Source organism: Carettochelys insculpta, chromosome 2 (assembly GCF_033958435.1).
Source record: "Carettochelys insculpta isolate YL-2023 chromosome 2, ASM3395843v1, whole genome shotgun sequence".
In the NCBI taxonomy this organism is placed as follows: domain Eukaryota; kingdom Metazoa; phylum Chordata; order Testudines; family Carettochelyidae; genus Carettochelys; species Carettochelys insculpta.
The window spans coordinates 127971060-127988747 of NC_134138.1; the positions used below are offsets into that span (position 1 = coordinate 127971060).

Genomic DNA, 17688 nt, shown 5'->3' on the forward strand with positions numbered 1-17688 from the left:
CAGACCTTCTCAGGAATATGCTTCTCATAAGCTTCATACCCACCATTCTTCCAAAGCAGTACTTTTGTAGTGTTGTCAGCAAGGCTTACCTTCCCAAGGGCATCTCAGTGCTGCCATGTCAGACTCAGCCCATTCTCCACTCTCCTGTATTTTATTCTGCATAGGTTCTTATACTGTACTCATCACCTTAGTGGCTGAAGACTGGATGACACAGATACTTAAGACATCTAAACACCAAACTTTAAAGTCCAAGTCCCAGTTTTATTCTCTAGCGCAATTCACAAAACTCCAGCCAAACCTTGTACGCACTTAAACTCAGTCAGTATCTAAATTATCAGGGTAAAATTTCCATAGCCGCTTATGTTTCTTTTTGTGGCCCCACATACTACTGTCGGGGATCCTGTCTCCTGCCTAAGATCCAGAGCAATTTGTGATCCAAGGAAAATACACATTCACCCACCTAAGCTTCCTGCGGCGTTTGATCGAGTAGGGCTATGTCTATGTGACAGCCTTATTTCAAAATAATGCATTTTGAAATAGTCATTTTGAGATATCTTATTTCTAAATAACACAACCACACACACAGTGCATTTTACAATAGTATGCAGCTATTTCAAAACAGCATTTCGGGGTCCATAGCGCTATTTCGAAATAGTGCCAGTAGAGCCCATTATAGCCTATTTTGAAATAGCCGTTATTCCTCAGGAAATGAGCTTTACTGGAATTGAAATAATGCGCACACTACTTCAGATTTCAAAATAGCGTGTGCGTCATTTAGATGCCGCCTAAGTTATTTCAAAATCGCTGCTGCTATTTTGATATAATTTGGCAGTGTGGACATAGCCTAGGTGTATTCAGCCCAGATCCCATTCAAAATCTAGTTGTCATCTATAACTTTTAGCCTAGTGGTTAGGGCACTTACCCACGAGGTGGAAGACCCAGATCCAGTCTTCCTGCTCCACTGATTCCTTTATGAGGTTAGCTGCAGTGGAACAGCTTTAACATGAGAGATTGATGGGACCTTGTATCAGATCATCTCACAGCTCAGTGGTCAGAGCACTTGCCTGCGAGATGGGAGATCCCTGTTTAAATCCTGGTATGAGGAGAAATTTGAACCTGGATCTTTCTTCCTGTGTTAGTGCTTTAACCACTGGTTTGGTTGTAAGGTGGGCATCAGCAGTACCACCTTCTTTGGTTATATTGTGTAGTATTGAGTGCCTGTCTAGCGCTTTCTCACCGGAAACATATTAGGCCCTAATCTGAATGACAGAGTGACCATACTACACTGAATGCACTGGCTCTCAGCTGAGTTTTTATGGCTCAAGCAGGCTTTATTCAGGGGCAGGGGTATGAAACTTGTGTTTTGCATCATGGAATGTATTTGTTTTAAAATTGGACCATATCTTACTCTGATTTCTATTCATGCATGGGCATAATTAATACAGATTGAACCCATTGTTTGGTAAATGCTCCAAATAGCAAAGGTAAAAAAGCAAACTTTAAACTAACAAACTTTGAACTAACTTCTGTTTTGTCTAAAACTATGCCCTTTGCTAACTCATGCTGTGTACTAAAATTCCTGTCTATAGTGCTTTAAATGGCAGTGTTCTGTGTGTGTGTGAACTATGCAAAATAGAGAACTGAATAGTACAAAATAAGGTTTGACAACTGTGAAACTCTGGTGTGGCGCATATAGGGGTGGGGTGGTGACTAGCTTAAAATTATTTATGTGCAGATTTTGTTTCTTGCTATTTGGGGTACTCACCCATCTACAAGTATGTGCTGATCTCGTAAAGGAGATGAATTCTGATTTGCTTATGTCTTTTCTTCAGCCCTGTTTTGTAATTTTGATTATTTATGTTTGTATATAAGATCTAATTTGCATCATAAATATGGTCTGAATAGGTGTCATTTTTGATCCCTGAATGTGGAATACTTCCCGAAGCACTGAAAAGTGTTATCACGGACACTGGAGAGTATTATATGGTGAAGAATTTATTCCTTCATGAATTGATCACACATGAATTTATCAATACATTTGTGAAAAAAGGTAAGGGTGAGCTAAAACTGTACACTGTGAATGAACCCAAGTGTCTTGTCAGTGCTTCCTGGAATAGTAAAAACTAGTTTTGATGCTATCAGGGAGTTCTTTCCTGTCTTTTTAGACTGTGACGTTCTTGGCATTTGGATCAGAAGAACAAATAGTAAGACACCACAGATCAAGGGACACACACCACTGAAGGATACACTCCACCTTTGTACCTATCAAAACAAAAAGCAGTCAAGTAGCACTTTAAAGACTAGCAAAATAGTTTATTAGGTGAGCTTTTGTGGGACAGACCCACTTTGTACCTATGTGTTTTACCTCTGCAGCCTTTGACTCAATACCCTTTGGCCCCCATCTACACTACAGTGATCTTTTGAAAGATTATTTTCTGGAAGATCTCCTCTGGAAGATCTTCTTTCGAAAGAGCATGTCCACACATGGAAAAGCAGATCAAAAGATAAATCCGCTCTTTCAGTAGAGGGCATCCACACAGCCTCCACTCTTTTTTGAAAGAACGAGACAGGGATCGAAAAATCTGGTGCCATGAGGATCTATCCTTTTTAAAAAAAAAAACAGGGGGGGCCTGCGGAGCATGTACACGTGCTTGTTTTTCAAGAGAAGCTTTTGAAAGCACGTCCTTTTCCTCATCCAGGAGCAGAACAGGTCTTCCAGAAGAAGAGCTGCATTCTTTCAATTTCAGATTGAAAGAGCACACTTTGTGTTTGGATGCGCCGCTTGTCCTTTCAAAAAAGGGTCTGATTTTCTTAAAGACCTTGCTAGTGTGGACATGGCCTTTATGGGTGGCATCCTTGAGCACACTTATTTACTGACATTTTTAAAACATGCCCAACATAATCTGGGACAATGCCAGTTATGTAATCTATGTATCTAATGAACTGTATGACCGATATTTATAACCTCCCATAACCCAAACTTGTCCCTTGATGTAGAGCGCCTTCATCTTTTAACTTGTCTCAAACTTTTTTAATAAAGCTAAAGTTTAAAACAGAGAACACTTCATCATTCTCCTCTTCCCTTTGCTCTCTTTCATTTGCAGATAGGTTATTATACCGGTTACAGTGCAGAGATGAAATGGTGGAGGATGGGCAGAAGATAGGTTGTTGGTTTTTGTTTTTGTTTTTGTTTTTTTGTTGTTGTTGTGTGTGTTAAATTGAACTTCCTTATTTTTTAAAGGTGGGAGAACTAAACAAAGAGAGAATCTTGTAGTACACTTAGATTGGTTGATTCTCTTTCTCAATAGAGTTCTTGCACAAGTGCGTGACACTGTACACTGCCCCGACAATGTTTAATCTGCTTTCTTTTACAACAGCTTTCTCCACATAATTCTTAATAGGAATGGTCTCAGACCGCTAGGTAGAGAGTAAAGCTTTAAATATTTGAACACAAGCACTCCAGGATTTCAGAGCATTCTTTCAATTCTAGCTCCGTATGGCTTGAGGTAGCACTTACTTATTTACGGTAAGTCTACAGTGCAAATAAAAAAAAAAAAAAAAAAAAAAAGAATTCCTAACTGCAGTAGCTAATTTGTATTTAAAATAGCATTGAAGACCCAGCAACTTGCCTTTTACCCAGGTTAGTTGCTCAAATTCAAACCTATAGGAAGGGCAGCCTAACCTCTAATCTAAGCAGTTGTAATCCAAGTTATTGTATCTTCACTGATATTTTAACACAAATTAACTACAACAAGTGGGCTAATCCAAGTTAAGAACACGCTTTTTTTGGTAGTGTAGATCTAGACGAAGGTACAGCAAGCATTAAAGTGTGTTTGTACAAGGATGAAAGGGAAAAGCAAAATGTTAAAATGAGAAGTTTTATTGAGGTTTGAGGTGTCCTGACCTATCAAGAATAGCAGTAGGTGGGCTGTGGCTTTCTTCAGAGGAATGGAATGTAGGAAGAAGGTTAGCCTTGGTGCTATAGCTCAGGGCCATTTTGCATAATTACAGTCTGCATACCTGAATTCTCCTTGCAGTTTCAATTGGATTTGATTTATGGTTGGTTTTATGTCCTGAATTTACAGTGACATATTACTGTTTGATGGCACTTGTCTTCCAGCCGAAGGGTGATTGTATTTCAGAGATCAATTAGTGAAGTGATTTTTTCCCCCATATAGTTTTTAATCATCTTGTTACATACTGTCATTGTAGAGATATTAATTATGAATAATATGTGAAAGTTCCTAAAAGGGTATGTAAATCTGCACGTGGAGATAGCTTCTCCCTCTTTTCAGATCTTGAACAGTTAAGTTGAAACAATGTGTCTCTTGCCTTTTGCTATTTAATGCTGTGAAGAAAACAGTGCCTTGATGGCAGATTAGCCCTCTCCACAGGTATCCACTGCTTTGTTGAGGACTCAACCTTGGAGCAAAGCACTTTTTCAAACACACCGATTTAAAAGGAAAGTAGTTTTCCCTCCATTAAAGATTAATTACTTGCTGAATTCAGGATCTTGTTTCTTGCTGCTCTTATTCTTCCTGTTCAAGCAATAGGACCACTCATGCTCTAAGATTAGAGGACTGGGCTCTTAATTTTAGAAGATGAAGGTGATTGTGGTATATGACTGAAAACAAAAGTCCACAGTAACGGCATTCTCTTCTTTATTTCTCAGTGTGATCCAATATCTGAAAAATAGGCCAAAGATTTTTTTCTAATTTGGTGAAGAGAATCACTTCCAGGTTGAAAATAAAGTGATTAAAAGGACATGGGATGGATTTCATCAGGTTTATAAACCCCTGAAAATGTCACTGGCGCATATGTAGAGGAAACACAAAAGCACAGTAGTAGAAGAAGGCTAGTTATTTTCATTGCAGAAATCAAACCGGACCTAAACATCAATGGTGCATCGACACTAGGAACTAACTTTGAAGTTAACTTTGAAGTCTACATGCATTTTCCTTTACTTTGAAGTAAGGAAGCCCAACTTTGAAGTCCTTACTTCATTCGTGGGAGGGTGTGTGTAGACGCACAACTTCAAAGTTATTTTTATAGTGTAGACATGGCCCAACTGATTAGCTTATTTATTTCAAGATGAGTCTAACTTAAATATTGCCAAGATATCTTTGAGAACTGTATAACCTTATATTTTAATGTTCTTTTGTGTTAAAGGGTCATGCTATGCTCTTACATACAACACAAAAATTGATCAAGATAATGCTGCTGCTCTACTACCAACTGGTATGAATTCATACTTTTCATTATATGTAAACATTGTCGTTGATTGTTTTGCTTTTACTTGGATTCTGAAAATCAACTAGAAAAATCGTAAATACATTTCTTTACCTATGTTTATTAGTAATTATTAAAATTAAGTATTTTTAAAATAAACTTTGTTCACGCTCTTGATTTTATTTCATTTTTACATCATGGACAGTGAAAATTAAAGTCCATTTCATTTTTACATACCATTTGAAGTGGTCAGTGCTGTAAATCTTGGTTTTCTAATGCTACACAGAGCAGAGGAATGTGTGTGTGAAAATTGTTTTACATTGGAATTAAAAACAAGCATTTCTTTTGGTCTGAAAGCTTATTAAAATGTGCTTTTTACAAACTTTAAAATATAACCTATTTTAAAATACCATTACCCTCTTTAAAATATAGGTCGAGCTTTTAGTATATGTCTCAAAATACTTTGAGGAAATATTTAGTATTTTAAAGTACTGAGTAATACTTCTCTCTATATAATTAAGCATTCTTTCTGATGCACATTTCATATATAAGAGTAATGGAGAGTTTTGTTTTGTTTTACTGTTATCCAAACATATTGAGATTTCAGCATATTTTACAGTATGTGTTATGTTAATTGCAGTAAAAATGTAATATATTTGTCTCATTTGCCATTTGTGATAAGGCAGTTGCTACAGAAAAACAAGTGTTGGGCACAGCGCAAGTAAACTGAAATTGTTCATGTGAGCCTTTTGCAGCAGGGTATCATCTTCTGTATGTATACAGAGCCACCAACCCATTTGAAATCTAATCCTGTGTTCTCTGGGTGCTAGCAACATGTAAATGTTATAAAGTGGTATGCACAGCCATTCTGTAGTCCAGGATTTAGGCAATCTGTGATTCCACAGTTCAGTCATTTTTGATACTCAATATTATTTTGTGGTAATGTCCAAAGACCTCCATCAGGATCAAGGGCCCCGTTGTACTAAACATTGTACAGTGGCAAAGTATGGGACTGTCAGTTCACTAAAGTATTTTCAGTTTTCTTTTTAAAAAAATCACTGATTTAAATAAAGTTACCAAAAAAGCAAAATAAGGCATCTATATTTATTATGTAATATAAAATAAGAAAATGACACTCAGTGGCAACTGGCAAACTCTAGATTTCACTTACTGTAGTTCCTGTATTATATGTTTGGGTGATGCATTATAAACTGAGTTAACTAATTTAAACAAGACACAAGGATTAACTAAGATAAACATTTTTTATTTTCCCATCAACATTCAACAAAGCAAACAGCTTGGGAATTTACTTGTCAAATCACACTTATACTAAAAGGCAGAGAGAGTCTTGAAAAATTATGTATTGCAAAGTAAAGCATTTAAGATAGGAACAAGTTGATCTACTCAGACATACCCGTATAACTTTGTCCCAATAATTAGTTTTCATTATGATGCTTCGTTTTTTTTCCAACTATACCCTGCATCATCTTCTTGCACTGTCTATACTTGACACATTTTCTTTTTTTTTTTTTTTTTTTCCCTTCAAAACTTTCCCAGATAGGGTCTCTCTTACTCGCCCAAGACATGACAGTTTTTCTGATGCAAAAGTGATGGGAAATCTAGTAAGCCGTGTGCGCTGAATAATGTCTTCCATTTTTCTTCTCCACTGCACTGTTCCTTTCTATACCTACATCCTTTCCTATATATTTATTGTCTTTCTTTAAGAAAATATCTCAATGAACTCTTCTGCCGTGCTTGGCTAATGTCCGCTACCACATAAGTATGAAAAAACCAGTCCTGTACAGCTTGTCTTTCTTTGCATATGTTACCATTTAGTCTGCTGAGAAACAGAAATTGAAAGCCCAGAACTTTCAAGAAGCAAGAGCTAGTAGTTAGGCTGTACAGGCTAGATCCGTTAATTCATTTTCATGACATTGTAAGGGTGTGTGTAGCATGTTTGTGAAGAGATTTAATTGTAACTGTTATTTTTAAATGAGAAATTTAGTATTGATGGTTTTAAAAAAAATCTAATTAAAAACAAACAAATTGGGTTTTTTGTTTTTGTTTTTTTTTTAATCCACCCTGCTTTCAATCTAGGCTGCACACCTTCACATACTTAAGTGTATGCTTAACTTCACTTCACTCACGAGTTAAGCATTATGTGAGGCCTTGATTCTTCAAACACTAACTAAACACAAGATTCAACAAATGAATGTAACAAACAATAGGGAATAGATATATGTGACAGAGTAACATGGCAAAGTTTTTTATATATATATATAGATAATATAAAAATGCATAACTCAGGTATTATGTTATTTAGAGCTCAATCATGCCCATTCATAATTTTATGCTTATAAGAAGCACATATGATCTTTTTCAGGGTAACAGGCAATATGCTGTGTTTATTAAAATGCAACATGAAAAACAACATATGTATTAATACACACACATACACACCCATGTCCTGCAGATGGTCTTACCAGGCTGTGAGTGAGGAGGTAGGCTCTGTAAGTCATGATCTGATGCTCTGAGATGCTCTACAGGGCTGGACGCAGAGACTCATGGAAAAAATACCTGATCCTTAAAATTATAAATTCACGTTTGAGTTTCTGGATTTTGCAATGTCGTGATGCAATTATTGATCCTTAAAAGATGTTACTCTTGGAGTTTTCCACAGTTATGCTTTGATGGTTATTGTCAGGCTTTCCATCATTATTTCTTGTTTGTTGTTGCACTCTTGGGGATGCCTGTTTCGAAGGTTTGTCCGTTCTGCTAATTCAATTTTAGCATTAGGCACAATGGATGCTTCCTGGTTGTCTTCAAGTTTCTCACTTCTTCTGAACCATCTAGTGATTCGTGATGCTTTTACGCTTTGCCTTAACTATGCACACATTCTTCACTCACATCAAACAATTCTACAGAGAATTACTGACCAGGATTTCCTTTTAGAGAGAATTATATAGTTACTAAAGAAATAGGAAAAATAACCTTACACAATTTAGTTTGTAATGCAGACAAGAAGCACAATTAAATTTCTAATATTAACAAGAAGCAAGAGTGGCTGACCAGGTGAAACAGAGAAGCATACAGAACTTATAAGAAAAAACATTATACAGAACTCATCATCATTACACAGGTTGAACCTCTGTTGTCCAGCAACATGGATTATGCTGCACAATTTTAGTTAGCCAGACAACGATTATCATGAGTATGACCAAGTTTCCTGTGATCTTATAAAGTCTGTTTACAACCACTGGTCCTGACTCTCAGTGTTCCATGCTGTTGTTCAGCTGTAATTTACCCCCCTGAATGTCTTCTAAATGCCCAGTAAGCAGTGGAAATGTTGGGAATACTGCTAGCAAATACTGACCTCCCACGGTGCAGGAAACTCCCTTGTTTAGCACTGGTCAGGTCCCAAGGCTACCAAACTAGAGAGGTTCAGCCTGTACTTATATTCTTGTATCAACACTAAAATACTACATTTCGGATACAATAAAAAGTATTTTGACTACTGACAAAAAATCTGTTAAGTTTTTCAAGGGTTAGTTTTTGTGATCAATTTAACTATACTTGAGGAAGCCTGCATTACCTTACTAACATCTAAGCTACGTCTACACGTGAAGGCTACTTTGAAGTAGCCTATTTCGATGTGGAGACATCCGAATAACGTCTACACGTCCTCCAGGGCTGGCAACGTCAACGTTCAACATCAACGTTGCGCAGCACCACATCGAAATAGGCGCTGCGAGGGAATGTCTACACGCCAAAGTAGCACACGTCGAAATAAGGGTGCCAGGCACAGCTGCAGACAGGGTCACAGGGCGGATTCAACCGCAAGCCGCTCCCTTAAAGGGCCCCTCCCAGACACAGTTGCACTAAACAACACAAGATCCACAGAGCCGACAACTGGTTGCAGACCCTGTGCATGCAGCATGGATCCCCAGCTGCAGCAGCAGCAGCCAGAAGCCCTGGGCTAAGGGCTGCTGCACATGGTGACCATAGAGCCCCGCCAGGGCTGGAGAGAGCGTCTCTCAACCCCTCAGCTGATGGCCACCATGGCGGACCCCGCTATTTCGATGTTGCGGGATGCGGATCGTCTACACGTGCCCTACTTCAACGTTCAACTTCAAAGTAGGGCGCTATTCCCATCCCCTCATGGGGTTAGCGGCTTCGACGTCTCGCCGCCTAACGTCGATGTTAACGTCGAAATAGCGCCCAACACGTGTAGCCGTGACGGGCGCTATTTCGAAGTTAGTGCCGCTACTTGGAAGTAGTGTGCACGTGTAGACACGGCTCTAGTGACCAAGGTTTAACTTTATACAGCATAAGACTGTCAGGCTGTGTTTACACTAGCCTCCTACTTTGAAGGGAGCATGGTAAGTAGGGAGTTGGGAGATTATTAATGAAGTGCTGCGGTGCATATGCAGTACTTCATTAAGCTAATTCTCCCCTGCAGCAACTTCAAAGTGTTAAACTTCAAAGTTCCAGCTTCCTTGTAGCCACAGCTAGCCTGTTGGTACATCGAAGTGCCTGGGCAACTTCAAAGTCTCTCTCTCTCTCTTTAATCTTCAAAATTTTGAAAGGGAGCTGTGGACAAGACAACTGGTGTTTAACAAATATCCTTGTTGTTTGTAGGAAAACTAATTATATCTGTAGACAAGGACACATATGAGGAGCTTGGACTACAAGGTCATCCATCTCGGTATTCTGGTAAAAAAGTAATGAAATACAGTAAGTATTGTTTGCACTAACAGCATGTATTCTAATGTTAATATTCATTTACAAAATGTTTTAATAGGACACCTAACTGTCCAAGCTAAACTTTGATTCCTTTAAATTCGGTTAATCTCTGGGATTTTTTCTCCATCTGTACACTCTATACATATATTGAGAGAAATACATAAACTACACAAATAACAAGCAAAGCACAAATAGAACATAGTTTAATATCTTGATATTGTGAGAACTTAATTTCTGCATTTAATTTCTTGATTTTTTTTTTTAATTATAAATCCCTTGTATTGCAATCATATAGTATGTGAATACTTTTGCATTTTATATACTGTATGCAGTCACTGCATCATCACAGAAAAAATATTTAATGGTTTTTAAAGAAAACTTGAAGAATGTTGGAAAAACTGAAAAGAAAAATTCTAAACCTTATCTTCCCTCTGCAAACCTAGAATGATTGTGTATTGAAAGCTAATTACAAGCAAAGATTAAGTTGCAGTATCCTCTGCTTACATTATTTGCATAAAAGCAACTGTTAGGAAATAATTTTATACTTCTAATTCACCAAATCTTAAAATGGCTTAATAAAATTTCCTCTTTTAAAAAAATATTTGGACTGGAACCAATGAATCTGGGAAACAACTTTTTATGGAAACAGTTTTAAATCCATCAAGTATGACTTTTGCTGGTGTTGTAAGGCAAGCTATATCTTTTTTTCTTAAATGCCAATGGTCTGTTGCCAGTATTTTTAAAGCTACTATTTTGGCACAACAACCCCCACTTTCTTATTCCTTTCAGAATAGTGAGTTGCTCACCTCTGGTTTTTAGAAAGCAGTTAACTTTTAGGGGAAAAAACAAAACAAAAGCCACCAAATAGACAGACAAAACTCCACAACTTTCCCTTGATTTCTGCACAGTGAAGTTGAGACACAGGCCATGTCTACATGGCATTCTGTTGCCAGCAGGGTCATGCAAATGAGGGCACTTAACAATGCAAATGAGATGCTAATTCACAAATTGCATGCCTCATTTGCATACACGCGCTTGTTCACTGTCCTGGCAGAGGCTTCTTTTGCTGCAAAACAAGCCATGTAGACGAGGTCCTGTCCACCAAAAATGAGGGCTAAGGGACTGTCAACAAGGGGGTTTTGGGCAACAGAACCCTATCTACATGGCTTGTTTTGCGGCAAAAGAAGCCTCTGCTGGGACAGTGAACAAGCGCGTGTATGCAAATGAGGCATGCAATTTGTGAATTAGCACCTCATTTGCATTGTCAAGTGCCCTCATTTGCATGACCCTGCTGGCAACAGCATGCCATGTAGACATGGCCAGAGAAGTTGACAGAAGTCATCAGTATTTTCTTCTACATCACAATAGAGAAAAATCTTTTGCAAAATAGAGGGCAACCACTATGTGATGTAAAGATTTTGAGAGTGCTGGAAAGACTGGAGGATTAACTTAAAAGTAATTGGCAATATTTTCTAGTATTCTGATAATATTCAGTTTCTATAAGAATTAAAACTGAGCTCTGGTTTAGTAAAATTTGACCTTTCATCTTTTGCAGTTGTGACCATTGACTTGACTGACTCGGCATTTGATCCTGATAGCAAGAAATATAAAAGAGTTCTTTGGGCATTGAAGGACAATAAACCTTTACAATTTGATTTCTTGCTGTCCTGGCATAACACCGGTAAGAAGAAACTGTAATGTTAGTAGAAAACATTAACTATGGATTATATAAAATGAGGCGGCTAAGGTAATATCTTTTATTGGACCAACTTCTGTTGGTGAGAGAGACGTGGTTTCAAGCTCAGAAAGCACTTCTTCAGGTCTGGAGCTGTGGGAAGCGCTTTTTGTGAGCTCAAAATCTTGTTTCTCTTTCAAACAGAAGTTGATCTAATAAAAGATATTACCTCATCAACCCTGTCTCCTAAATGTCCTGGAACTAACACAGCTACAGCAACACTGCATAAGGCTATAATTAGACATATTTTTTGTTGGGGTTCAAACTTGTAAGATAGTAACATTTTGTTACTTGAAACAAAAAAAAAAATCTTACTGATGGCAGTTACCATACATCAATAGTATATCCTGGTACTGGACTTTTTTAAGACTGGAAAATTTTTCACCGTAGAAACTGGTTTTTGATGTAGTTTGTTTCTCCCTCCATCAGAAAATCCCCAAAAATTTTATTTGGAAGTACTCCTCTCATGTCATATTAGAGCTGAAATTTGTTTGGCTCAGGTCGCTGTTTGCTTCTATAAGCTTCATCTGCCATGATCCACCACCTCCCCTCTCCAAAATGGAGAATTGTGGTGTGTTTATATGAATTGTCCAAACCTGACCCCTAGAGGAGAATGGGAGCGTGAGACACTGCAGTAGTATTTCCACGTTAACATGGTTTGATTTTCCACAGAAATGTTTTATGTTTGAATTTCTGCTGAAAAATTTAAATTTTCCCTGCATAAAAGCTACCATTTTTCAAGCAGCTCTTTGCTATTCCTCTGACATGTGGGTACAAACTCTCTTGTTGATGACCAATATAGAGCATCTCTTCAGGAACAGCCAGCCACTATGTTTGTTTGTTTTTTTTTTTAAAAAGGAGACTTAACATTATTTTTCTCATTTTATCCAAGGATGTCAAAGTGTAGACAGACTATAAAAATTGCTTTTTTTATCAATTGGGTATTTTGCTTTTGAGTCTGTGCTTGAAGAAGTGCAATGGGAGAAAAGAGGACAGAATTAAAGCATACTGTTAGTGATAAACTATATGCCAAAGGTGATGTTCTATTTGGAATAAATAATCATCTGAGCCTTCACATCTCATTAACATTTCAGTGGAGTGATCAGATTTGCCATTTGCATTCTCTTAGAAAAAGAGCAAGTGGAAAAGCATAATTTTGCCTTTCATGCATCTTTTTCTGAAGAAACATTTAACAAACACTGCTTGAATTGGAGGGGTAGCCTTGTTAGTCTGTATCCACTAAAACAGGGAGTCCTGTGGCACCTTCAAGACTAAGGCTATGCCCACATGAGAGGGTTTTGCCACGGAAGAGCATGTGGGGTGTCTACATGCTAAATGTGCTTTGTCCACAGTTATTTTGAATTACAGCTACAGTGTAGCCATAGCCTTACTCTTAAAGATGCCACAGGAATTCTCCTGGGAGATGTGCTGTAATAGGAGTTTACTTTTTTCTTTTGTCCAGTCAAAACTTCCTTAACTGTTGCTAATGATAAACTGTATTATATAAATAAGTCTGAATAAGATTGAAACTGTACTTCATTTCCAAGAAAAAAGGTGAAAATGTAGGGTTTTTGTCACAGGTAGATAAACTAGTATGCAAGTTGTTTTAATTGTAGTAAATCATATAGAGATGGCATCTCACACATCATTGCTTTACAGAGACATGTAAAGGTTTCAGTTTAGATTGACACTTAGTGTTAATTTTGTGTTGCAGTTTTAGAATAACTTTTGGTGGTCTTTGATGTCAGGTGCAGAAAGCTCAACATTGATGTCATACTTTTCCAAATATCAAATACAAGCCCATCAGCCACAAACAACATTCAGCACATTAAGAAATTTGCAATGTCCAGTGCTACTTAGTAATGAACTCCAAGGAAAGCTAGAAGAATCGTGCAGTGCACAGGAACTGTTTGAATGGCTTGGTGCTGTTTGCAATAAAGTTGGCTTGTAAGTATCTGAACTTACCTTGATTTAAATTTTTTTTTTTTTTAAAAACATAGGCCATATTTTCTACCTTTGATGCCAACAATAGGCACTTTTAGTCTTTTGTCTAGGTACCTTATCAATGACTTTTCACAGGAGTTCTGCATTTCTGAAAAATAACAGACCATTTATTTAAAGGCTTAAATATGTATGTTTGATGCTTTATGGTTGACTCACAACTCTGAAAGTTGTGGGCCTTTAGAAATTGTGTACTATACCTCATCCAGATCTTTTCTGTTTTCAGAGACAACAAGTCATTTAGCTTCTTATCAACTTATTGCTGTCCTCAGCCCAGCACAGTAGTAGAGCAAGCCTATTTATGCACAATCACTGGCTTTATACTCCCAGAGAAGATAATTCAGTTATTGGAACAGCTATGGTAAGGGCCATAGCCAGAGGTACATCATTATAGCATATTTACAGTTTTAATGCTTTTCTTCTTCAAAGCAGATTACAAAGACTAATCTTCACCCCAGAGAGGTAAGTACACTATCTGAAGCTAAAGGGTTAAGGCCAAAATTATCAAAAGTGACAACGAATTATGAATACCTCAGGTTTGGGGGACCCACATTTGAGATATTCTAGTATTGATCTTAAGTGTTAAGAACCCACAAATCTAGCTGAAGTTAATGGGAGTGGTGGGAACTAGCATTTATGAAAATCAGGCCCACTGTATGTCATATTGGACAAGACACAACCAAATTTTTAACTCCTACAGCAAGTCTCACTGAGCTTTGAATAAAACGCAGATGTTCTGGTGCTCTGTCTTTAAGACCACTGGACAGTTCCTGAGCTTTATTAATATCACTTCATGATTTGTAGTCTGGTACCCTTCCAGTGGCAAAAGTATTAAGCCACAAAAGCAGTATTTTTCATAGATCTTTTTTTCCATGTATCTTCCAATCTGACATTGGCTTGTTCTATTACCCCAGTCACAAATAATGCCAATTACCTAGAAGATGGTGGCTGCTAGAGATGGCTCTGAAAAGCTGGTTTCTTTTTTAAAAAAAATGATTAAAGTACAGCTTAGTTACATGTATCAGTGTACGTAATACAATATAAATTTTCAGGAGTGAAGTTCGTTGTGAAATGCCATTTGGTCTCATTTCTTTTTGTTGTTGTTCAATTTTACACAAAGCAGTTAAATTACAATATTTAAATTGAGCAGTCTCAAATATTTTAATTTATGCCAATATGAGAAGATTTACCTGGCATTGCACAGGTCATCGTAGGGGAGACAGGGTGGGGAGCTGGGAGGTGTGGGATGTGCAGGGTCGGAGATGTGGGATACAGAAGTAGGAAAGAGGATGGGGGAGAGGGCTCAGGGCAGGGGGCTCACTGCAGGGGGCTCACTGGTGCTGCCCACAGTGATGAGAGTTGCACTGCTCTGGCAGCAGTGGCTCCCTGGGTCCATGCTGCTCTGGCGGTGGCAGCGGCTGCCTGGGGCCATCTGCGGCGTGAGGGGCAGGGCTGCTTTGGCAGCAGCAGATCCTGAGAGCTGTCTGTGATGCTGAAGTGTAGTGCTGCCTGGTCAGTGTCCTCTCCCCAAGGGCAGATGAGCCCACAGAACCTGTGCGTCATCTCCCCCACACAGCAGGGCGTGCACAGGCTCCCTGCCGGCTGCTCCCTGCAGCTGGCCTGGACCAGCAGGCGCCATGTAGACTGGCCAGTAAGTGTTCCGTGGGTGGCAGAGGCTGTGCTGCTGGCCAGAGGCCTGGGCTAACATGGGGGTTCCTCCTTCCCCTACTCCCCATGGTCATTGTGGGGTCTGTTTGTCCTTTCTGCTTGCTTGTTCCCCTGTGGTCATTTGTGAGTATAATTGTCCTTGCTATCGCTCCCCTTCCTTTCCATTTGATAGAAACAATCACATTCCACACACATCCCATTGTCCTGGTACAACCAAACCCTTACTTTAAGTTCTGATAAAAGGGAAGCTGCATACCAAATTTGGTGGGCCCTAGTTCTTACCATTTAGTTGTTGTAGACTTACAGATGGATGCACAAACTCTCAAATATATAGTAAGTTAAGGGTCTGAAGGAATGCTAAAGTCTCAGTGGGAAAACAACTCTTTGTGTTCCCCATGTGTATCTTTTAAAGTGAGGAGACAACAGTTGGAATTTCTTATTGGAAAACAAAATGTGTTTTCTAAGATGTTCATTACAGTACTGGGTATCCTTCATTTTAATAAACCGGAGTGATTTTTAACTTGTTCAGTTATAAATGTCAATTAAATAGTTAGGTCCCTAATTCCAATCTGGTCTACTTCAGCATTATTTATTGTTCCATTCTAATTAGCAATTAATGTATATCTTTTTTTTTTTTTTTCTCTTTCAGTTGCTATTTTGATGAACCAAAACTGGCTCAGTGGGTGACCTTAACTGTACATGGCTTTGCAGACAGCCCTGTTTCCTGGAGAGAAAGTGAACATGGTTTCCAAAAGGGAGGAGAGAATTTGTACAATTTTGTTGTTTTTAGGAACCTGGATTATTGGCTTCAAATGGCTGTTGGAGCAAATGATGATTGCCCACCTTAAAAGTTCTGCCCATAGGAAAGTTTTATTTAAAAGAGTGCCTGAGCTAATGCTTACAAAAATCAATTAGTCATTGAAAGCATCTATGTATAGGGAGCTTTTTTTGTTTGTTTTGTTTTTTGGTTTTTTTTCATGTTACCTTCTTGCTCTTTCCACATGAATAGAGAAACCGTGTTTACTGGAATGTATATTTGTCATATCTATTTTAAGTAAAAAGTGAAACATCTATTCCTCAGAAATTTTTAGATATTCCAAATTTGTTGTGTTGACAAAATTAATAAATGGTTTTCTAAATTGTGGTCTTTCTGTCTTTTAATAAACAACAACCAGCACACCCTCCACTGTTCAGATACCTGAAACAGAAATTTCACCTTTCATCACAGAAGGAAGAAAGGAGTCTGCAATTTGGGAGGTTTGTTTTTTTTTTTTTTTTTTTTTTTTAGCCCCATAAATATTGACTATGGATGGCTCACTTGCTAGAAGCTTTTTTAGATGTTTTGCTTTATGTGTCTGCAAAGTGCTCTAGTTTTTGGACAAATCAATCATAGCCCTGCTTTATAAGCCTTTGTTTAGGACTAGATTATGCCACATTTCAACTTTCATCTGTTTCTGCTACCACAAAAGACTGACTTTCTTTAATAGGAAAAATGTTTGGTTTTGAACCTGCCCTCTCCTGTTAATCAAGTGACTAAAGGAATTTGGCTTAGGCTTTGCTGGAAAATTCATCTGCAGCAAGAGGTCAAACATAGGAAGGCTTAAGGATAAGAGTTCTATATGCATTTAAAAACCAGTGCTTAGAATGGAAAGTGTTTTGCAGCTTTACGTGGAAAGGCTGCTCTGGTACACATTTCAGAATTATTTCCTTTAAGTGCCCTCACTATAAATGCTTTGCAAGCAAATGATATGTTTTATTTCTGCCCTGAAGACCTCTTACTGCAAAAAAGGTTGACAGTAGAAAGAAAAAATCAAATATATGTAGAGTAGGTAGCTAAGTGTATACATAATATTCTTAATGACTCAAACTAGTTTTACATAGGCCTAATATTAGAGGTGGGCGTTCAGGCTGAATCCAGAGAAGGGAAGTGACTTTGCAGCTGATGAGTGGAGGAGGAAGCTATGGAGATTATAGCTATATATGATGTGGATGCAGCATTATGCAGCTCTTTCAAGGGAAAAGCAGCTTGTAAGTGCAGAACTGCTAACTCCACTGATCTTCCACAAGGTCTGAAAATCCAGAGTTTCTTTTATGGTCTGCAGGGAAATCCCTGTCAGATCAACATCTAGTTTCCTTATTTTTTTTATTGTGTAAAGGAAGGACTTTGAGCAAGCCATGGGGCAGAGAGCCACCAGAATGTGGTTAATTCCTGGTGACTCTATAGCTTCTGTGCTGTTCTTGCTATTTACTAGTGAAAATAACAAGCACTACCAACTCACACTCCAGAGGCATGCCTCTGGTCCATTAGCTCC

At 38.2% G+C, this 17688-nt stretch overlaps 1 protein-coding gene across 2 annotated transcripts in view; it reads left to right on the top strand.

Moving 5' to 3' along the window:
* RPP40 (ribonuclease P/MRP subunit p40) overlaps positions 1 to 16509 on the top strand; it is a 67649-nt gene extending 51140 nt beyond the window's left edge. For both annotated transcript variants that reach the window (XM_074985923.1, XM_074985924.1), the window contains 7 exons: positions 1906 to 2050; positions 5170 to 5238; positions 9868 to 9963; positions 11528 to 11653; positions 13456 to 13654; positions 13935 to 14069; positions 16026 to 16509. In XM_074985923.1, the coding sequence (XP_074842024.1) occupies positions 1906 to 2050; positions 5170 to 5238; positions 9868 to 9963; positions 11528 to 11653; positions 13456 to 13654; positions 13935 to 14069; positions 16026 to 16224 (969 nt within the window). In that variant the 3' untranslated portion in view covers positions 16225 to 16509. The remainder of the gene's footprint in view (positions 1 to 1905; positions 2051 to 5169; positions 5239 to 9867; positions 9964 to 11527; positions 11654 to 13455; positions 13655 to 13934; positions 14070 to 16025) is intronic.
* The last annotated feature ends 1179 nt before the right edge of the window (positions 16510 to 17688 follow it).